Source organism: Aspergillus versicolor, assembly GCF_001890125.1.
Source record: "Aspergillus versicolor CBS 583.65 unplaced genomic scaffold ASPVEscaffold_1, whole genome shotgun sequence".
Classification (NCBI taxonomy): Eukaryota; Fungi; Ascomycota; class Eurotiomycetes; order Eurotiales; family Aspergillaceae; genus Aspergillus; species Aspergillus versicolor.
Window position 1 is genome coordinate 778,951 of NW_024467524.1, and position 20,936 is coordinate 799,886.

The following is a 20,936-nucleotide window of genomic DNA, read 5'->3' on the forward strand; positions in this document are numbered from 1 at the left end:
TAGGCCGAATTCTCCCTTCCTTCCGCCGGCTCCAACATACGGCTTCATCCGGTCACGTCCTGCAGCTGCACATCCCTCCGCATTGCCATTGCACAGGAGATGCCTGTCTAGGGCATGATATAACCCAATTAATATCAATACTTTCTTCTCGATCCTGATTTGTATGTTTATTTCCCTCTTTCCTTCTACCAATGCCGCTGTTAACTGATTAGCCCACACCACAGAATCAACACATCCAATGTCGCCCTGATCAATTGCAAGATCATAGTAACGGCGGTTGCTCGTCTTCACAATCCGAACAAATATGCCTCCCCATCTACATCCGCGGTCGCGGTCAACAACCGGCCTTTTTGCCGGCACCTTACTGGCATCACTTTTGGTTGTCGGTATTCCACACGTATTCCCTTGTCCTTCCCCGCGGCGCACATTTGCCGACTCCGAAATAATTTCCACGCCCGACGGTCAACAGATTCAACGGATACGACGAAGAAAGCGGAAGGATGTTGATGCGATACAGGAAGGGAACATCCTTCCCCAACCGTCATCGACAGTGGCCGACGAGGAGGTCTCGACGTTTCTACAACTGGAAGAAGAGGCCAAACGATTTTCCGCACCCGGAAGAGAATGCCCAGTACCAAAACCAACTGGGATTATAGGCGACTTACTCGGCTTTTCGAACCGGACGACTACGCAGACGACCCCGGAGGAGGGCCAACAAGCGGATGTCGGAAGGTAACAGAACTGGTAACCCAGGCGGAGGGGTGTTTGAATGTGACGAACTGGAGGAAGATGCTATGAATAAAGCCAACGACGGCGTCGTTGACCCAATTGTGCCTTTATTATAGGCATCCGGGCAACCCATCTGAGGGGTCAACCCAGAGATATACCCTTGTACATATACCACTACTGGACCATTGTCTGTTTGTTGACGGTTCAATCTATACCTCGAGAGATCTTATATGTAACAACTACGATGATTATTATGAAAATAGACAAATACTTCGAAGATGCCTCGCGCGATGTTTCATCGAAAAATCTTTGTTATGTCAAGGTTAGCCGCTAATCCGAAAAAGGACAGCTATCATTGGTTAAGGTTCCATCCAACTCCAACCGTCAGGCCAAGGATGACGGCGATCGCGACTTTGAAAATCATTGTCAACACTAACAATGGATCTGATACAATTAGTGAGCGAGCTGTGCTCAAATCCCAAGCATACGAGATGGATCGCACCCCTCCTCAACATCGGGGACGGCCTGCTCTGCGCTCTTATCATATGGAAAGTGCCTTGTGAGTTGGACAATCTTGTTTTGCATTCAGTTAACTAGAGCTAACAAATAGCCTGCAACAGATACTGAAATCGACTGGACGACATATATGCAGCAGATACAACTATTTCTCTCAGGAGAGCGCGACTACACTTTGATTAAGGGTTCCACGGGGCCGCTTGTCTACCCTGCCGCCCATGTCTACAGCTACGCATTACTCCACAACTTAACCGATGAAGGACGGGATATTGCCTTCGGCCAGATTATATTCGCTTTCCTATATTTGATCACGCTTACGGTAGTTATGGCTTGTTATCGGCGAGTTGGCGCCCCGCCGTACTTGTTCCCTTTGCTCGTTTTGTCCAAACGACTGCATAGTGTGTATATGCTGCGACTCTTCAACGATGGACTTGCGGCGCTGGCCATGTGGGGCGCTATTTGGTTCTTTATAAATCGAAGATGGACTCCTGCGGTTATGCTTTGGTCCCTTGGGCTGGGTGTTAAGATGACCTTGATTCTCCTGGTCCCGGCAGTTATTGTGATACTTGCGTTGAGCTTGAGTATGAGGTCGTGCATCGGACTGGCTATTCTAGCCTTGGGTATTCAGGTTTGTGCCTACACCTTCATTGGAACTTCCCTTAATGCTTCCACGGATGGTCAACTGACACAAAGATAGGTCATGCTTGCAACACCATTCCTACAGGCGAATCCCAGCGGCTACTTTGAACGCGCTTTCGAGTTTGGAAGACAATTTATGTTTAAGTGGACGGTGAACTGGAGATTTGTACCAGAGGAAATATTTCTCTCCAGAGAGTTCTGGTTGGGCCTGGTAGCTTTACATTTGCTCATACTGGTTATTTTTGGGGTCACGAGCTTCTTGAAGCCGTCCGGTACCAACTTGCCCAACTTCGTGAACAACTTCTTGACGGGGCGACATCACGGCGTAGTCCTCCATCCATCCTTCATTATGACCGTGTTGTTGACGACCCTTGCCATCGGGTTGTTGTGTGCAAGGTCTATACACTACCAATTTTTCGCCTATCTCTCTTGGGCGAGTCCTTTCCTCCTATGGCGGGCTCAATATCATCCAGCTCTCATTTATGCACTTTGGCTATTCCAAGAATTGGCTTGGAATGTGTATCCGAGCACCAACCTCAGCTCCGCCGTTGTTGTACTCTTGCTTTGCGCCCAGGTGTTTGGCATCCTGAAAAACAGGAACACCGCATTTCCCACTTCACTCCCAAGGGCCAAGGCAAAAGAACACATCCAGTGAGAAGTTGTATGGATATTTATCAGGGCTTGGCAAATCGGTTGGTGGTTTATCTTTGATTAAGGTTGTATGGAGTACAAGTTGTTTCCCCCTTGCTTCAGGGGATGAACTGCGCGAAAGTATATTCGGCCGTCGGACATGGTCAACTCGTCGTCTTGCTATGCGTCTGATTCGTCGGAGGATGGCATCTTTCCGACATTTGATTCTTCCTCGTCGTCAGATACCACGGCAGACTGTTTCACAAACTGTTTTGGCCTTTTTCAAGAGTTAGATACGTTACCCACGACGGTTACATCGGCCCACTCACCAAAATGGAGTTTTGCGCCAGGCCTTCTCGTCCCGGACGATGTTAACGATTTCTCCTCCAAGCTTGTTGTCACGGGTATCAAGCGCGTTCGTGTCCACTACCACAAAGGAGCCGCGCTTCATCCAGATGGTGGACCTGAACTTAGCCGGAAGCTCCACCAGGGCTGTTTCTTTTGAGGGAAATTCGACCGAGTAGATATTGTTTCCGGTGGCTTTAATAACTCGCGCGATCTCTTGCCCCGGTGAAAGTTCATCAGGCGGGAACAGGGTTTCTTCAGCTGTGGCAAGCACCTTCCGTCTCGGAGGAGGCATTGTAGAGATTTTGGGTGTGGATTTCAAGGGCGGATACTCAAATATTGACTCGGCGAACTATATGCCCACCGCACTGAGAATTGACAATTAATAGACCCCTCCTATGCCCCGCGGTGCTGAGATCTTTTCGATGTCACGTGAACGCTAACCCGAAAATGGATTTTGAGGCCACTAAGATAAAACGGCCAGAATCCACAAAGCCTAGGCAATAAACTACGTACTCATCAAGATGACCAAGTAGACAAGCCCTCCATAGTAGTGCAGCATGCGAGCTAAATGGTTGAAACCATATACTTCCGAGTTTCCGCTATCGCCATTGACGGGCCCTTCATAAACAGGGTTGCCGCACATGACCCCCGATAGTACATTTGCAAATTCCTATACAGTAAGGGGCAGCACGAGTGACGAGGTGTGCTCGTGAACTCCGGAGAGTAAGAATTAAGCATGGACTGAAGGTTGGGTTCCGTAACGTGAGCATTAATTGCTTTTTTGCCTTGAAAGGCTGCAGTCAGGGATGTTCGAGGCCTGATGAGGGGTTCTTTGGCAGTCATGGTTGGAAGTAGGCTCCGGAAATCCCTGCTGGGCGAACATACGGTTTACGTTGACGAATTGTTCCCGGCTTCAAGTCCAAACAAGAATCTGGCACATGCACATAATTGTATTGTGTCCTTCTCCGTGTTCGGATAACTGTTTGTTGAGGGCCCAGTAACCTGCGGGCGAATTCCGGCCTCATTCCTGAACCATCGCAGACGCGTGAGGCATAAGCCACTGCTAAAGCAAATCAAGGCCTCGAGGAACTCAACAGGAGAAAGTCCGAGAGACAAATCTCAGCCTGGCATCCATTCATTTTCTCATTGACAGTGCGAGAGTCTGGAACCTCACTGGAGCATATCGCAAGGTTCACATCGTGCCTCCCCTTGGCTGTGTCCCCCAATTGTCTGTCCCGCACAGCCCCTTACAATAAATTCTGTGAATTGTGGATATTTTATCGATCTTGCCACAGAAATCTGAGAAAATCGGCCTCATTTCGTCATCGACTGATACAGTTGTCTCACATGTGTCAAGGGTTCGAAAGGATCTGGTGAGGTTTTCTTGAGGGCTGCAGGATCCATCGCTGGCGCCCCCTCCTCTCTGCCCTGTCACTGTCAACAAAAGCCCCGCGACAGCTTCCGCTTCTCTCTCGCTCTCCCAACTCCACACTCCAAACCTCCCCTCCCCAAATCCCGCCCAATCTGTTGGCTGCCTACCCTACCGGCTTCGCCTAGTCTGTTCTTTCCTTCGACGGAGTGTTCCCATTTCCCGTCTTCTCTCCTTTTCTCTACCCCTCTTCAACTGGTCGCTTCGTTGCACCACCGCCGAGTCCGCTCCTCCCCGACCACTGCCATCCCCCTAGGTTAGGCGTCATTCACCATGGACGGGGACGAGCTCATCGCCTCGGTCCTCCGCAAGATCGAGCGGGAAAAGGCCCTCATCGCCGCCGCAACAAACATGCGACTGTCGACTGACAACCCTATGGTGCAACAAAGAGTCGACGGGAACATTCGTGATGGTCGGAAGAATATCGCCTACTTGGAAGAGAAGATGAAGGAGCTGCAACTGCGTCAAGCAGAGCGAGAATCCGGTTCGCCTACCGACAAACGCTTACCGCCGAACCCTGATGATGGCCCCGCCCCTCCGCCGAAAGATTACGGTTCAGGTTACGGTGATTCTGCACATTATGCGCAGCCAGGCGGAGGAAACATGCCGTCAGGCGCTCCGTTCAAGGACCCCCGACCTTTTGCGCCTGTGCCTAAGGCTCGCCCGAATTATACCAAGCTCGGTATGCTGGACACTGATGGCCCTTTCACTATTAGCGCACCGCTATCTCGGAGTTATATACTAATACATATCCTTATCCATCAGACTTGATCAAATATGATACCCAATATCTTGGCCCGAAGATCCAACTCATGTTGTCCCAGCTCGAATTCAAACTTAGTGTCGAAAAGCAGTACAAAGCAGGCATTGAAAAGATGGTTCGCCTGTACCAAGACGAAGGCGATAGAAAGAGTCGCGCGGATGCTGAGGGCCGGCGGGTTGAAAGTAACCAGAAAATTCAGCTTTTGAAGCAGGCCCTTAAACGTTATGAAGACTTGCATGTTGATATTGAGTCGACTGATACTGCTGATGACGGTACGGGATTCTTCGTTTCGTTTAAACTAGGAGTTTATTCAGCTAACATTGGTATCTATAGATGAAAGTTTAAGTGCCCCAAACTTGCGCAAGCCTCTAACCGGTCTTTTGACAATGCGTATCCAAGCCGTTCAAGACGTCGACCATGCGGCTAGCTCGAGGTTTTCCAGGGGTCCCGAGACATTCGTTGTTGTAAAGGTAGAAGACACTATAAAGGCCAGGACAAAGGCGACCAGGTCCGATCGATGGCAGGACGAGACGTTCAATCTCGACATCGATAAGGCAAACGAGGTTGAGTTGACTGTATACGATAAGTCTGGCGAGAGACCCACCCCAATTGGTATGCTTTGGTTGCGCATTTCGGACATCGCGGAAGAGATGCGCCGGAAGAAGATTGAAACCGAGATAAACGCTTCGGGATGGGTTTCTGCGGATAGGATGGAGCCCGGCGCTGGTCCTGGGCGACCGGATACAGCTGGAGGATCAGGCGGCCCGTCACAGTACCCTGGTCCTGGAGGCTATGGAAACCCTGGCGCCCAAGGCCAAACGGGCTCCGTCGGTGCTCCGCTGATGATTGACTCGTGGTTTGCCTTGGAACCCGTGGGCAGAATCCATATATCAATTAGCTTCGGTAATGATCTTTTTCATGTAGCTTTATTCATGTCCCACGCTAACATGCTTCCTAGCGAAACAACTGAAGGATCGAAGACCGTTCGACATAGGTCTCAACCGTCAAGGTGCAGTCCGGCAGAGAAAGGAGGAAGTCCACGAAAAGCAAGGTCACAAGTTCATCACACAGCAGTTCTACAATATCATGCGTTGTGCTCTTTGCGGCGACTTCTTGAAGTATGCTGCTGGCATGCAATGCGCCGACTGCAAATACACTTGTCACCGAAAGTGCTACCCGAAAGTCGTCACGAAGTGTATCAGCAAAGCGAACTACGAGACAGACCCCGACGAGGAGAAAATCAATCACCGCATCCCGCATCGTTGGGATGGGTATTCCAATATCTCTGCCAATTGGTGTTGTCATTGCGGCTACCTATTACCTTTTGGGCGGAAGAATGCCAAGCGCTGTTCAGGTAAATATTCTCCATATCCCCATGCGCATAGTGGGAACTGATAGCTAATACCTGTAACTTGGCAGAGTGTGGTCTAACTTGCCATTCGCACTGTACGCACTTGGTTCCCGATTTCTGTGGCATGTCCATGGAGGCAGCAAACCAGATCCTGGAAACCCTTATCCGCCACAAGCATCACAACAAGTCCCCATCTGTCAGCTCTGGTCTGAGCGGTAAGACGCTTCGGACTGCAGGGGCGTCTCAAGATTCCGCGCATGCCTACCCGAAACCTGCGGAGAGCCCGTTGTCCTATGGGGCGTCTCAACGGCCGCCGTCCTCTGAAGCAGTAAGTGCTGCGGCAACTTCTTATATACCTCCGCAATCGCCTACTTCTCAGCGCCAGCCACTGCCCCCACGAACCTCTTCGTCAAGCCCTGCTGCCGCTGCGGCAGCCATGGCAACAGGCATACGCCCTCAGCAGGCACCTCCGGATTCGAGCCGACCCATCCAGCCCCCTGCCCATGCTCATTATGACCCTGCTGCATATGCATCCTACCAGCAACAGGCCCCTGCCATGCAGCAGCAAAATTACCAGGCAGCCCAAGCAATGCAGAAGGTTAATGCACCAGCCCCTTACGGTATGCCACCCCAACAGCAACCGCAGCAACAAGCTATGCAAGCCATGCAGCAGCAAGTGGCTGCGAAAGAAGAAATTCCTCAGGCAGCGAAGATGAGAATTGGACTCGACCACTTCAACTTCCTGGCTGTTCTCGGAAAGGGTAACTTCGGTAAAGTCATGCTGGCGGAAACCAAGTCTACGAAGAAGTTATATGCCATCAAGGTGTTGAAGAAGGAATTCATCATTGAGAATGACGAAGTCGAAAGCACCAAGTCCGAAAAGCGAGTTTTCCTAATTGCCAATAAGGAGCGCCACCCATTCCTTCTCAACCTGCACGCTTGTTTCCAAACAGAAACTCGTGTTTATTTCGTTATGGAGTATATCAGTGGTGGTGATCTCATGCTGCACATCCAACGAGGTCAATTCGGCCTGAAGAGAGCACAGTATGTATTGCCTTCCTGCTCGATCGACCTATCCTAGTAACTGACACATCTCTAGATTCTATGCAGCAGAAGTATTGCTGGCTCTGAAATACTTCCACGAGAACGGCGTTATTTATCGTGACTTGAAGCTCGACAACATTCTATTAACCCTTGATGGGCATATCAAGATTGCTGATTATGGTCTCTGCAAGGAGAACATGTGGTACGGATCTACCACGAGCACCTTCTGTGGTACGCCAGAATTTATGGCACCTGAGGTATGATTCTTCATCTCTCATCATATTTAGCTCCGCATACTAATAAATATCATAGATTCTCCTTGATAAGAAGTACGGTCGAGCGGTCGATTGGTGGGCTTTCGGTGTCCTTATCTACCAGATGCTTCTGCAGCAGTCTCCGTTCCGTGGAGAAGATGAAGACGAGATTTACGATGCTATTCTTGCAGATGAGCCTCTCTACCCGATTCACATGCCCCGCGATTCGGTTTCTATTTTGCAGAAGCTGTTGACCCGGGAGCCCGAACTGAGACTGGGATCTGGCCCCACAGACGCCCAAGAGGTTATGTCCCACGCTTTCTTCCGCAACATTAACTGGGACGATATCTACCACAAGCGAGTTCCGCCACCATTCATGCCTACCATCAGCAGCGCAACAGATACTAGCAACTTTGACCAAGAATTCACCAGTGTCACTCCTGTGCTAACCCCAGTGCAATCAGGTAAGGCGCTACCTTTTTGATCGTTTCAATGCAAATGCTAACTCCCTTCTCTTCTAGTTCTTTCCCAAGCTATGCAGGAAGAATTCCGTGGATTCTCTTATACTGCGGATTTTGCCTAGTCCGGACTTTCTGTTCAGCGAAGTGTTGAAGTTTGGATTTATGTCGCATTTGAGATTCTTGGTCCGGATGATTACCACCCCCCTTTTGCGCTGAAATGATAGTCATTACACATACATACCCATAAGAGTTTTGAAAGCAGGTCTTGAGTGGTCTTCTAGGGGGCGCAAATTGAGAAAAAATGGGGTGTGTTCTGGGGAGGGTTTCCTGTTATTCAACGCGTGTCTGTGCCTTGTAATGGATTGTTAACTTCGCCATTCAAGGAATGTAATTGTTCTTCGCTATCCCAAACCCTACGATTTAATAATGTTGTATGACTTAATGGAAGGGGGCCGTTTTGTTCCTATCACCAAGGCAAGAGTTCGTAAATTCCAGCTATTACTGAATCCTCAAGTCTCAACCTGTTCCGCAACACCGCATTTACAATTCAGCCCAGTTGTCTTTGTTTCCGGCTTAACGATGTCAATTCCAGTGTTACGCCCAAATCTCACAAAGGAAGCACTGTTTCCAGCTGGCTGTCTGGCTCTTTCCAGTAACCGCCAGGTATGTTTCTTTGTCCCCAAAAGTCCATCTTGATCACGACAAAGAAGTCCACTGATGGCATCACAATCTGCATACGAAAATAGCATCTTTTATTTCCCAGAAGCACAAAGGTCCAAGAGCAACCAGCGCACGCCATTCCATCCCTCAAATTAACATTTCTCCCCCATTCACTTCGAAGTTCCTGTCCACAACTTGGATAGTGTAGGCTCTCCACCTATTGAAGACGCTAGTGATCTCTTGACATTACAAAATCATGTCCTCAGCTGCCATATCCTCCAGCGAGGACGAACTGCGAGTCATCTATGACGACGAGAAACAACAACCTTCCACGCCTAGACCGAAGACTAAGAAGAAACCACTCCAAGACCCAACTTATACGCCACAGAAAGACGAATCAGAACCTGGGGCGCGGAAAAGGAAGCCGCAAACAGAAGACAACCAAGGTTCTCTATTTGAATATAAGGGCTCACCTCCATCCAAAAAACCGAATACTAGTAAGGCCCAAATCAATTCTTCCTGCATTTAAAAAGCTAAATTCCATGCAGGAATGCCTAGCATCTCAGTCGCAAGCGAAGCCACATCTGTTGGGACTACAGAGAACCACGCAAACAAGAACAACTATGTGCAACCATACGTAGAGTCGTCCGGCGCCTCCAGCGCGGCCAGCGAACCGAGCTTATTCCTCAAATCGAACCATCCAACACGGAGACGGTCCGCGTTGTATGAAGAAGACACCAATTATGTTGCTGAAAGTGATGACGAGGAGTACAAGGAGGCGGAGGAGTACGATATTCCTGACAATGAGAAAGCAACAGTTCTCTTTGACTTCGACCGGGAACGAGAGAAGCGTCTGGCCGGTGTAGTCGACATTCCCGAGGGCATGTACACCGAAAAGGAGAGGTCCCTTTTCCTAAAACTGGCAATGCGCGGGTTCGAGCCGCTTGCCCCAAAGCATTGGCAGTTTGATTTCCCAACCTTGCCTGATTCTCTGTTTCCTGAGTCTGGAAAGCAGCAATCAGAACCAATTATCAAAATATCAAGAAGCACCGCATTCTATGGTAAGTGCTCGCATGATTCTGTCTTGGTCAGCCTCTCTTTGTATTCATTTGCTTATTTGTCGTTTAGCTATTAAGTCTCTCGGAAATCTGTTCTCCCTCAGCGGGCGTGTGAGGGATTGTAGCATTGTGGAGAAGAGGCCCGAGCCGCTGATTAAACAGACGATTCAAAAGTATATACGATGGGCATTATATGATGTCAACCTCGAAATTAGTCCTGGATCAATACCAATACATGCTATACACGCACAAAGAGAGAAAGAATCTGTTCGCCAAGCGTTGGAACGTCTCAATAAACGTTTGAAAAAGCTCGCCGTTCGACACCAAACCGCATTGCAAGAAGCAATTGATGCACCAGGCGAGGAACTGTCTCCCACGACTGAACTGAACCAAATCGAGGAACCCTTGCTGATAGGGTTTCTCATATGTGGACCAGTTGTCGCTCTAATGACATACGACTTGGAGCTCTCGAAAGACGATGAGGAACCCGACGGCAAATTCTTCTTGCAGTTTGATTTCGCGGAGAGAGGGCAGGACGTATGGAACTCCCTGTCAATCGCTATAGTTGTGATGCATATCCGTAACACGATGGTTCAACTTGCGGAAAACAATTATGGGGGCTTTATAAAGTCTCCAGGGAATGATGCTGTAAGTGAGGATCTCTAAGCGACAATAGAGCCGGGCCCGCCGGGCGTGTAATCCAGTTTTGCTTGTATATATTTTGGTCATCATAAAACCCAGAATTTTTTTTCTTCTTCTCCTTCATTTGATCTTAACGATCCCCATCTCTTGTTGGCCAAACAATTTTATAGATCAAGATGCGTCACGTGATAGCGCGATATTGTGAGATCGACAGGATCCCCGCCATTTGTACTTGGTATCTTTCTTCGATGAGAGCCCAACTCCATCATGGATGCAGCTGATGCCCGAGAAGTTAAGCTCCAGCGTGCTTCTGGGGATCTTGTCGAGGAATTTTCGGCCAAATTGCCGTCCTTGCTCTGGAAGCCACAATCTACCAAAAAAGGTGAGAGAGTCCCACGAAGATGGACTTTGGCTTCGAAAACAGAAAGGCTCGTCAACCTTGTAAGTCCCGGAAATATGGTTTTCTCTGTACACGGTCGGGATATAGGCCAAAAACTTAGGGCTCTGCTAACCAGTTATCTTCAGTTGGAACCCTTCCAAGAATGGCCGCAGTTGCTGGATCAGCACTTGCAATCACTTCTGCCTCCTCTAGTCGAGGCTCTGTTGTCATACCTGCTAACACATAGCAATCAATATGCCATAAAATCGGCTAGAAACCAGTCTAGAGCTTTGTATCCTCTTCCAAGGGCTATCTGCAGGCTCCTTTACACCTTTTGTAAGGTACGAGGGGTCAAGGTTATCAGTGGGTTCTTAAACAATGAGCCAAAATACCTTGAACCTTTGCTACGCGCCTTCATTCAGTGGGATACAACTCGGTCAGACGACCCTCATGCTCTTTCTGAAGATATCCCAAGCCGGTTAGTGTGGGAGGAGCGCTATGTGCTGCTTATATGGCTCGCGCATTTATTGCTTGCACCTTTTGACCTGTCTTCGATGTCATCCGACGATATACCAATTCCATACCAAGTATCCGGACCAAATGAGCGATTTTCGCCGCAAACACCGGCGGTGGCCACCTCTCTTCTTTCAGTTGCGTTGGCCTATGTCAATGTAGCAGGGAAGGAGCGTGAAGCCGCAACGATGCTTCTTGCACGTCTCGTCCTGCGCCGAGATATGCAAGCTCTAGGGTTGTTGACGAATCTCACCGATTGGGCGCTCAATGTAATCCAACCTCCCACTGGTACTGATTCCTCCGCTGTCTACGCATACATCGGCGTGCTATCTTTTCTTGCGCGTTTGACTGGATCCGGCCAAGCCGAGGACCTCGCGCCTCTCATCGTCCCTGTTTTTAAACAGATAATGCGTATCGTGCAAGGCGATACCCAAGTATCTCAGGCGATTCTATCGTCTGCTCTAGCTCGAAAGACCATCATCAAAATCCTTCGGTCTATAACCGTCATGGCTCTTTTACTTGCTGAGAGAAGCAGCAATCTAGTATCTGATGACCAGGTTTCCTTTATCCTGGAAGATGCAATTGATTATTTTTTGACAGCTCTCGCGGACAAGGATACTCCTGTAAGGTTTTCCGCGAGCAAGGCGCTCAGTATTGTGACCCTAAAGCTGGACCCGGACATGGCTACTGAAGTCATTGAGGCTGTTATTGGCTCATTGGAAGAAAATATCCTGTATGAGAAAAGGGATGGTACTATAATAACGCCTTCTGAGGCGAGGCGAATCGGAACAAGCACACTGAAACGCAATCTAAGCGCTGTCGACGCTCAAAGATGGCAAGGCCTAATTCTCACATTAGGCCATCTATTATTCCGCCATGCACCTCCAACCCATCAACTTCCTAAGGTGTTGCAACCCCTTGTATCCGGTTTAGACTTCGAACAAAGGTCGTCCACTGGAAGCTCTGTCGGGACTGGCGTTCGGGATGCCGCGTGCTTTGGTATATGGGCTATATCGCGCAAATATACAACGCAGGAGCTCCTTGCAATTAACAGGCAAGCAATATATTCCCCCACTGCCCAATCTGGGGTCAATGTTCTCCAAATGCTTGCCATCGAACTTGTTTGTGCCGCTTGCGTGGACCCGTCTGGTAATATCCGAAGAGGTGCTTCTGCTGCCCTTCAAGAACTTATCGGTCGCCATCCCAATACTATTGTGGAAGGGATCCCTATTGTCCAGGTAGTGGATTATCACGCCGTGGCACGGCGCTCAAGGGCGATGATTGACGTTGCAAAAGAGACAGTTGCTCTTAGCCCCCAGTATTGGAGCCCGCTGCTCGAATCATTGATGCAATGGAGAGGCATTGGCTCAGCCGACGCCGAATCCAGAAGACACGCAGCAAAGGCTCTTGGGGAGTTAAGTACACAGGAAGCCAACAAGTCCATGCGCGTCGTCCTTCAGAAACTACTAGACAGGTTTTATAGTATTCCCCGCAGCGATGTTGAGACACGACATGGGTGCTTTCTTGCCATCTCTTCAGTGATCGATGCTTTCAATGATTTTGAGACATCTATAATTAAAACCAATGAAGATGCACGTCACATTGCTAGACAGATATCTGAGTTCTGGGAAATCTTTGGCTCGCCGACTGGGCCAACTAAAGACGACCTGACTCTCCAGACCTCCCGCCCAGAGCTCACTGCTGAGGCTGCTTCGTGTCTAATAGCATCACTTTCTAGATCATCTTACCGTCTCAGAGAGCACCAGAGCTACGAACCTGAGCCTGCTCTTCTTGAAGAAGCCTGCAAGGTTCTGATGCTCTGTCTCTCTAGGAATGACGATATTTCAATAGAAGCCTCGTCAAAAGCGATCTCGCAATTGTGGTACCTTGTACAATCTTCGAAGCAGGACGAATTAATACAAGGCTGGCTTTCGCACATTCGTACAACTCGGAACTTGCCTACCGGTCGAGGCCATATCTCCATTCTTGGCTCTATATTCAGCGAGCTTAACCCAACTGATGCTACTCGACAAGTTGTGATTGAAGAGCTCATTCGGTGTGCCGAAAAGGAAGAATTAATTGAGAAACGAGTGGTAGCCGTTAAGAGCTTTGCCATGGGCGTTCTGCCGCATATAGGTATGCAGCTCCTCGAAAACCGCAGGAAAACGGTATTAACCGACATACAGATGTGACCGAAAATATTGCAAGTAGTCTCATTGGGTTTTTGAACGACTATACAACAGATAGACGAGGTGATATTGGCTCCTTGGTTAGGCTGGAAGGTATCCAAGCCGCAAAAATCGTGCTGCAAAGGAAAAGTAGCTTCACCAACCAGTCACACATCCAAGACATAGTCGGTTGCCTCTGCCGTCTTGCAGCAGAGAAGTTGGACAAGGTCCGACTTGAGGCTTGGCTCTGCCTCCAGGTCTTCTGGGATAGCGCTAGTGGTTTTCCACCATTGCAGAGGTATGGATCCGTGATGCCTCTACGTATATGTGCAGGTGCTGGATGAGTCTTAACGAATATGCTAATCGAAACAGGCATTATGAGCATTTTAGTCAAGTGTCGTCAACCGACTACTTTGTGCAACTGCTAGAGCTGCAAGGAATCGACTGGCTACGGATTCCACTATTCCAGGGATTTGCGACATCCGCTGTGGCGGGGGCAGAGGGACTCATCCGCGCCACGCGCTCAGCTTTAATCCAAAATATCAACAATTACCCAGCTGCAGAACAGCCCAAAAGAGTAACGGCCATTATCCAGGATTTGCTCCTTATCCTGGATGAGAAGCTTCCAGATGACCGTTACGCAATACCAATTTTGGAAATATCAGCATTCTTATTAGATGGTTATGTCGCCTCCGCTCCTCAATTCCGGGACCCAAGGTCAGTATCTTAGCCCCATTAGTGAGACATATGTGGGAAGCACTGACGTTGCCCAGCTTGAGGAAACTGTTCATCCTTGTTCAGAAAGCCCATTTCAAGACGCAGAATATAGTCAGGCTCGAGGCTGCAATCCGGGCATATGCACCCCTCTCAAGACTAGAGCAGGTGCGGGGTGACGTGATGAAAAAGCTCACAGGGATGCTCCTTCATCCGTTTCCAAGGGTACGCTCTACTAATATCAAACTCGGGGCTCTTCTAACTGGCATTAGGTTCGGACCACGGCGGCAGAATATCTGTTCATGGAAACCAACCTTGACTTAGTGAAGCTAGAAGATTGGGCGAGTCAGCCAACGAAGCTAAAGAGTAAGGTGGAAGAGGTGAGAGGACTTGTGGCCAGTATATGAATTCTCGTAGCATTAGAGGTACTAGATAATATATCTCTTGAGGCTAGGAAAAAAAAAAACACGTCGGGTACAAGACAAAAAGGATTGCTATGCATCATCCGTGAATCGAACACGGGCCTCATCGATGGCAACGATGAATTCTACCACTAGACCAATGATGCTGGTTGAAGTCCTGTCTGAAAATTTGCCATTATGGACCAAAAGTCCACTTTAGATCCTATTTCCTATTCCAGCTAGTTGTGTCACATGACCTCTTGCTAAAGCGGCAAGCAAATCAAGCTGCATGAGGCCGCGAGAGCGACAGACTACATACAAAGAAAACACTAATTGAAACACGGAAATTCGGCCTGCGACGACCCATCTACCGTGTCGCGAAGATGGCCACTGTCCCAGTTCCCGCCAGTATCCCTCCCAATCCCACGTGAGTTCTTCTTCAATCCATTGAAAGCTTCCCCTCCATACCGGGACCGAGCCCAACTAACAGCTCTCCGCAGAGTCTACGTACGTCAAGCCAGCCCTCTCCGGAGCCCCTCGATACTCCATTTAAAGCTTTCTTCTTCTCTTTCCTGGAACATCGATTAACCCTCTGCAGGTTCGTAATCTTGAAGAACGCATAAAGCCCGATGAGTTAAAAGAAGCGCTGTCCGAAATCTTCTCGGAATACGGGACGATCCTCGAAATCATTGCGAAGAAAAACCTCAAGGCCAAGGGGCAAGCATTCGTCGTATTTGACAATGTCGACTCCGCAACCCGCGCCATTGACGAAATCAATGGCTTCGATTTATTCGACAAACCAATGGTCCTGGATTACGCGAAGACAAGGAGCGATGCGACAGTGCTAAGAGAGGGAGGGGATGACGAGTTAGAATCCCACAAGCGGAGGAGGCTAGCAGAGAAGGGTATGCCTTCTATCTTATCTCAAATACACTTGGGCATCCTGAATGGTTGTGTGATGTGGTGCAATATACTAACCTTAGTCTCTAGAGCGTCGACAAGCGCACGAAGCCCTAGAGGCCCAGAAGAAACTCAAACGCCCACCAGTCGGTGCGCCCGAGGCCACGGGTCGCCCTGCCAAGACAGCAAAGGGTGCTGGTCTCAAGCCCACGTCCGGCGCTGCGGCGGCCGTTATCCCCGACGAGTATCTACCCCCGAACAAGATTCTGTTCTTGCGGGATCTTCCCGATACAGCAGACCAGGAGACTCTCACGAGTGTTTTTGGAAGGTTCGAAGGGTTCCAGGAAGTCAGACTGGTACCGGGGAGAAAGGGAATTGCATTTGTGGAGTACGAGAGCGAATCTGGCGCTATCAGTGCGAAAGAAGCTACATCGGGGATGCCGATGGGCCCGGAGGGGAAGCCAATTCGGGTTACATTCCAGAGACAATGAGCTGCTTATCGTTGTCTTATTTCTTTTTTTTTATGGGCGTTGGGGGCTGGATTTATGGGTTTGAGCTACCTAATCGCAACTATGGAGTATGCGAAATGCTACAACATGCATGCATGTATGGTATGGCCTTTCCTTTAGGCCGAAGAAACTAAAGTAACAGCAAACGGCAAGAAACATTTGAATGCCAAAAGGAAATACACTACATACAAGTAAATGGGAATAAACATGCTAGAAAATAACATCTGTGTCTTCTTGTTCCCCTAGAACGTCAGGCGCCTCTGGCTCTTCAGTGGCATCGCCCAATTGTTTCTGTTTCTGGGCCTCCTTCTCGCGCGCGGCTTGAATTTCAGCATCAGCTGCTGCAACATCCCTCTGCTTCTTGCCCGACACCTTCTTGAGTCGGTAGAATTCTTCTCTGTCGAGCTCGTCGAGTTCGGAATTGATGTCTATGGTGGGTTAGCGTGTGTGTGAAGGCAAGGAGGGGTTAAGTCTGACATTTGATGGTGTTTTCTGTTCGTGGAATGATAACGTGTTCACTGTGCCAACTTCGTTAGTTGTTGAATTCATGAAAACGAATACTGGGGCGAAGGCCTCACATAGCATTTACTAGAATTGAGTTAATATAGGCGCCGTCAATTGATTGGGAGTGAAGGCTTACCTCTTCGGTTGACAACCTTGATCACTTCGTCAAGGATGACGAACGCAGTCTATACTAATTAGCCAGCCGCCGGTATACTGTTATGTACTTCCATACCTGTAGACTCGCAAGTTCGACCAAGGTCTCGACCGCGCGGGCATAAGTCTCGCGACAGCGTTGTACCTGTTGTCCACCTTTTCCAAGACCAGTTAAGCCAAAGTCGTTGATGGAGTCTTCCGTGTAGCTTTCAAAATGAGGCAACAGAACACCAGAAACGTTATCCTGCTTCGCCCGGACTCGAAATCGGGCCTGTTTGGCGGACTCTTGGACCTGGTAGCCGATATCACCACCAACAGCGTAGCTCACTTCCGCCAGGGAAAATGCAGCAACCTGCATGACCCGCCCCATCTTTTGTTTGGCTTCATCGATTCGTCGGGTTATCTCTGGATATCCGTATTAGCGTGGGTGATGCGGAGAGGTCGATCGACGAGTATGCATACCGCGGAAACGCCTATAAAACGTATTGATATCAGAAATACAATTATTGATATAAAAAGAACGTACTTTGTTAAAGCTTCACTTTTCCTCTTTAGCAAACTGTGGCCAGTCTCCGCGCCCTTTAGTTTACTCTTCATCAACCCAAGCGACTGACGGGTCGGGAAGACCGCCTCACGGCCCTATATAGAAGCCAGCATATCAATAGGGGCTCGTACAATAATGTGGATAATACAGAAACAAGCGACTCACCACTGCTCCGGACATTGTTTTAGTATCCGGAAACGGAATTCAACGAGAGGCGCAAACAATGATAGCGGTCCAAAGGCGGAGAGGGACATGTCGATAACATCACCGGAATGAGAGGAGCTTGGACCAGCTCGTGGCCTGAGGCTTGCCTGACATCCATCACGTGATGTCGCTGCCAACTTCGTCGGCGAAGCGCTTGTCGGTTTTCTCACGACGCGACGAGAAGGCTTTCCCGTTCATGCCACCACTTTTTATTGCGAATAAGTGTTGACCGTGTGAGTCGGTCCCGCTCGATTGAGTGGCGCAATGCCAGGGACGCTTCTGCCCCCGAGATCCCACCGGCAACACGCAGAGATGGATCGATCTTCGGCCTCCCGGCCAGATTTATATCTGATTGTAAGTAAAAAGCTACCCGTGTGAATAGGAAATGACTGCTAATATGATAACTACCGCATTAGGCCGATAATGACAACGTGTACGAGCAGGATCTCCTTCGGAATCCCGGCAGCATCAAGCCATGGCTTGCGTACATCGAATACAAACAGCAAAATGGGACGCTTTATGAGCAGGCTTTCGTGAGTGATATTTTCATGCTCGCTCCCTTCGTTTTCGCAAGATACTAAACGTTTGACAGGTTCTAGAGCGTGCTTGTAAACAGCTCCCGAGGTCCTACAAGCTTTGGAAGATGGTATTTAAATTTCTGATCCCACTGATCGATATCTGGAGGAATATGCTAACAGATTTATTATAGTACTTGGAATTTCGAACGAAACATCTTAAGAATCGCAATGCAACCAAATACCGGGCCGAATTTCAGAAGGTCAACGCACTGTTTGAGCGTGCGTTGATCCTACTCAACAAAATGCCTCGGATATGGGAGATGTACCTCTCCTTCATTCTTCAACAGCCGCTCGTTACACAAACTAGGAGAACTTTCGATCGTGCTCTGCGAGCGTTGCCGGTAACTCAGCACAATCGGATTTGGAAATTATACAAGGCTTTCGCACGGTCTGCTTCCGGTCAAACCGCAGTGAAAATTTGGGCTCGATACATGCAAATCCACCCAGAGAGTGCAGAGGAATACATCCACGTCCTTGTGGAGATGGGACAGTATACCGACGCCGTGAAGCGCTACATGGGGGTTCTTAACGACCCAAGGTTTCAGTCCCGGGACGGAAAGAGTAACTTCCAGCTGTTCACTGAAATGGTGGATTTACTGGTCTCAAAAGCGAAGAAAATCGAGACAGGGCCTCAGTCTGGAATTGATGTGGACGCAATTCTGCGTAGCGGCATCGATCGATTTGCCGACCAAAAAGGTAAACTTTGGGCCGGACTGGCAACTTACTGGATCACGAAAGGCAACTTCGAGAAGGCACGCGATGTCTTTGAGGAGGGCATTACGACAGTCATGACAGTTCGCGATTTTACTCTTATATTTGATTCTTATGTCGAATTCGAAGAATCCATCATAGGCAACCTGATGGAAGCTGCCGCCGTTCGGACTGATAATAACCAAGCCGATGAGGAAGCCGATTTCGATCTCGATCTTCGGATGCTCAGATTTGAACAACTTATGGATCGACGACCGTTTTTGGTCAATGATGTTCTACTTAGGCAAAATCCCAACAATGTCATTGAATGGGAAAAGAGGGTGGCTCTTTGGGGTGACAACAACGTGGAAATTGTACAAACATACACCGCTGCTATATCAGCTATCAATCCCAAAAAGGCTGTTGGCAAGTTTTCGGAGCTCTGGGTCAACTACGCGAAATTCTACGAGCGCGGCGGAGACTTGGGCCCTGCACGGGTTATCTTCGAGAAAGCCGTGAAAGTTCCTTTCAAATCAGTTGCAGAGCTTGCGGAAACATGGTGTGAATGGGCGGAGATGGAGCTGCGCAGCGAAAACTTCGACAAGGCGGTTGAGATCATGGGTAAGGCAACGCAAGCGCCCAAGAAATCGACCGTTGATTACTTTGACGAGACACTCTCCCCTCAGCAACGCGTTCATAAAAGCTGGAGGCTATGGAGTTTCTATGTCGATCTGGTGGAGAGTGTTTCATCGATCGAGGAGACGAAGAAGGTGTATGAAAGGATCTTCGAGTTGCGAATTGCCACCCCTCAGACTGTTGTCAACTACGCCAACCTCCTTGAGGAACACAAATATTTCGAGGATTCGTTCAAAGTATACGAACGAGGCCTGGACCTCTTCACCTATCCAGTTGCGTTTGAACTTTGGAATCTTTATCTTACCAAAGCCGTTGATCGAAAGATTGGTATTGAGCGTTTGCGGGATCTATTTGAACAGGCGCTCGATGGCTGTCCTCCCAAGTTTGCCAAACCGCTCTATCTGATGTACGGAAACCTGGAAGAGGAGCGGGGATTGGCTCGACACGCGATGCGAATCTACGAACGTGCCACTCGGGCTGTCTCTGATGAAGACCGCTTTGAAATGTTCGAGTTCTACATCACCAAGTCCGCCTCCAACTTCGGATTGCCGTCTACGCGGCCGATCTACGAGCGGGGTATTGCCGCTTTGCCTGATCAAGAGGCCAAGGAAATGTGCCTCAAGTTCGCCGAGATGGAAAGGAGATTGGGCGAAATTGATCGCGCACGTGCTATTTACGGCCATGCATCTCAATTCTGCGATCCGCGCACCAATGCGCCATTCTGGCAGAAATGGGAAGCTTTCGAAGTCCAGCACGGAAACGAAGATACATTCAAGGAAATGCTTCGTATCAAGCGAAGTGTTCAAGCTCAATACAAGTATGCAACCCCAACCCCAATTTTTACTATACTGTTATGGCAACATACTAACCAATCCGATACAGCACCGACGTCAACTTTATTGCGTCCCAGGCCATCGCCCGCGGTCAACAAAAGGGTGAAGGCGAAGCTGAACCGGAAACTGGAGGGGAAGAAATGGACGCAACCACAGCAGATGCCATGGCGGCGTTGGAACGACAAGCGCGTGCACCTGTAGGCTTCGTTGCGGCCAGTACCGGACCTGAAGGCGGCAATCGTCCTCCTCCTGCCAACCAAGCACCTGCGGCCGCTGCTCCGGCGAACCCTGACGCCATCGATCTCGATGACGAAGACATGGATGCGGACTAGAGATCTTCTCTTCTCCCTCAACTACGCTGCCACTGCGAACAGAAGTCAATCCCTCTCTTTTTCCTTAACTCCCGGTACCATTTACCCCGTCAAAACAAACATAATCACGCGCCAATGATTGTCTAAACCATCTACCTATCTATCTACTACCATAACCGCTACCTAACCGTCCACAACGGCTGAACTCAATAGATCAATATATCATCTCAAACACCTAGACAAGGGTGTGCTCTGTGTTTGTCTCTCTGTACCCTATATTGATCTCCTATGTTTTATCTCCTGGTTTCTTGCAGTCTTGTCTTATTGTGCAAGCCAAGTCATTCTTTTGATGAATCTGCGATACCTATCTTCTCC

General features: G+C 49.1%; 9 protein-coding genes and 1 non-coding gene across 10 annotated transcripts; 7 read left to right on the plus strand and 3 right to left on the minus strand.

Moving 5' to 3' along the window:
• Positions 1–277: 277 nt before the first annotated feature.
• On the plus strand, positions 278–777 carry ASPVEDRAFT_35407 (uncharacterized protein). The gene has a single exon (XM_040810991.1). It carries the CDS (start codon positions 305–307, stop codon positions 734–736), a length of 432 nt encoding a protein of 143 aa, XP_040661834.1. The 5' UTR covers positions 278–304; the 3' UTR covers positions 737–777.
• A 390-nt stretch (positions 778–1,167) lies between these two features.
• On the plus strand, positions 1,168–2,539 carry alg3 (dolichyl-P-Man:Man(5)GlcNAc(2)-PP-dolichol alpha-1,3-mannosyltransferase; the record flags this gene model as incomplete). The annotated part of the gene is made up of 3 exons (XM_040805887.1): positions 1,168–1,288; positions 1,350–1,873; positions 1,943–2,539. 3 exons carry the CDS (start codon positions 1,168–1,170, stop codon positions 2,537–2,539), a joined length of 1,242 nt encoding a protein of 413 aa, XP_040661835.1.
• Positions 2,540–2,770: 231 nt separating this feature from the next.
• Positions 2,771–3,397, minus strand: ASPVEDRAFT_35411 (putative eukaryotic translation initiation factor eIF1a-like protein). Its single transcript, XM_040810992.1, has one exon. It carries the CDS (start codon positions 3,152–3,154, stop codon positions 2,840–2,842), a length of 315 nt encoding a protein of 104 aa, XP_040661836.1. The 5' UTR covers positions 3,155–3,397; the 3' UTR covers positions 2,771–2,839.
• Positions 3,398–4,564: 1,167 nt separating this feature from the next.
• On the plus strand, positions 4,565–8,286 carry pkcA (protein kinase c; the record flags this gene model as incomplete). Its single annotated transcript, XM_040816449.1, has 8 exons — positions 4,565–4,973; positions 5,057–5,326; positions 5,388–5,957; positions 6,013–6,408; positions 6,474–7,449; positions 7,505–7,706; positions 7,762–8,167; positions 8,225–8,286. 8 exons carry the CDS (start codon positions 4,565–4,567, stop codon positions 8,284–8,286), a joined length of 3,291 nt encoding a protein of 1,096 aa, XP_040661837.1.
• Positions 8,287–9,296: 1,010 nt separating this feature from the next.
• Positions 9,297–10,576, plus strand: ASPVEDRAFT_157204 (uncharacterized protein). The gene is made up of 3 exons (XM_040808538.1): positions 9,297–9,321; positions 9,373–9,885; positions 9,953–10,576. The coding sequence occupies exons 2-3, from the start codon at positions 9,375–9,377 to the stop codon at positions 10,546–10,548; spliced, it is 1,107 nt and encodes a 368-aa protein (XP_040661838.1). The 5' UTR covers positions 9,297–9,321; positions 9,373–9,374; the 3' UTR covers positions 10,549–10,576.
• Positions 10,577–10,773: 197 nt separating this feature from the next.
• On the plus strand, positions 10,774–14,825 carry ASPVEDRAFT_181422 (tubulin-specific chaperone D). Its single transcript, XM_040808876.1, has 6 exons — positions 10,774–10,965; positions 11,050–13,552; positions 13,603–13,882; positions 13,957–14,301; positions 14,358–14,523; positions 14,571–14,825. The coding sequence occupies exons 1-6, from the start codon at positions 10,792–10,794 to the stop codon at positions 14,703–14,705; spliced, it is 3,603 nt and encodes a 1,200-aa protein (XP_040661839.1). The 5' UTR covers positions 10,774–10,791; the 3' UTR covers positions 14,706–14,825.
• ASPVEDRAFT_t29 lies at positions 14,796–14,866 on the minus strand. Its single transcript has one exon. It is a non-coding gene; the product is annotated as a tRNA-Gly (tRNA).
• A 185-nt stretch (positions 14,867–15,051) lies between these two features.
• On the plus strand, positions 15,052–16,121 carry ASPVEDRAFT_67029 (U1A/U2B'/SNF family RNA-binding protein). Its single transcript, XM_040815922.1, has 4 exons — positions 15,052–15,126; positions 15,200–15,206; positions 15,298–15,604; positions 15,690–16,121. Exons 1-4 carry the CDS (start codon positions 15,083–15,085, stop codon positions 16,088–16,090), a joined length of 759 nt encoding a protein of 252 aa, XP_040661840.1. The 5' UTR covers positions 15,052–15,082; the 3' UTR covers positions 16,091–16,121.
• ASPVEDRAFT_35417 (H(+)-transporting V1 sector ATPase subunit D) lies at positions 15,903–17,368 on the minus strand. Its single transcript, XM_040810993.1, has 7 exons — positions 17,292–17,368; positions 17,228–17,238; positions 16,845–17,170; positions 16,749–16,797; positions 16,687–16,696; positions 16,586–16,626; positions 15,903–16,536 (listed from the first exon to the last, which is right to left on the minus strand). Exons 1-7 carry the CDS (start codon positions 17,360–17,362, stop codon positions 16,319–16,321), a joined length of 726 nt encoding a protein of 241 aa, XP_040661841.1. The 5' UTR covers positions 17,363–17,368; the 3' UTR covers positions 15,903–16,318.
• A 409-nt stretch (positions 17,369–17,777) lies between these two features.
• ASPVEDRAFT_77853 (mRNA splicing protein SYF1) lies at positions 17,778–20,582 on the plus strand (the record flags this gene model as incomplete). The annotated part of the gene is made up of 5 exons (XM_040816451.1): positions 17,778–17,867; positions 17,930–18,046; positions 18,106–18,159; positions 18,223–20,234; positions 20,300–20,582. 5 exons carry the CDS (start codon positions 17,778–17,780, stop codon positions 20,580–20,582), a joined length of 2,556 nt encoding a protein of 851 aa, XP_040661842.1.
• Positions 20,583–20,936: the final 354 nt, after the last annotated feature.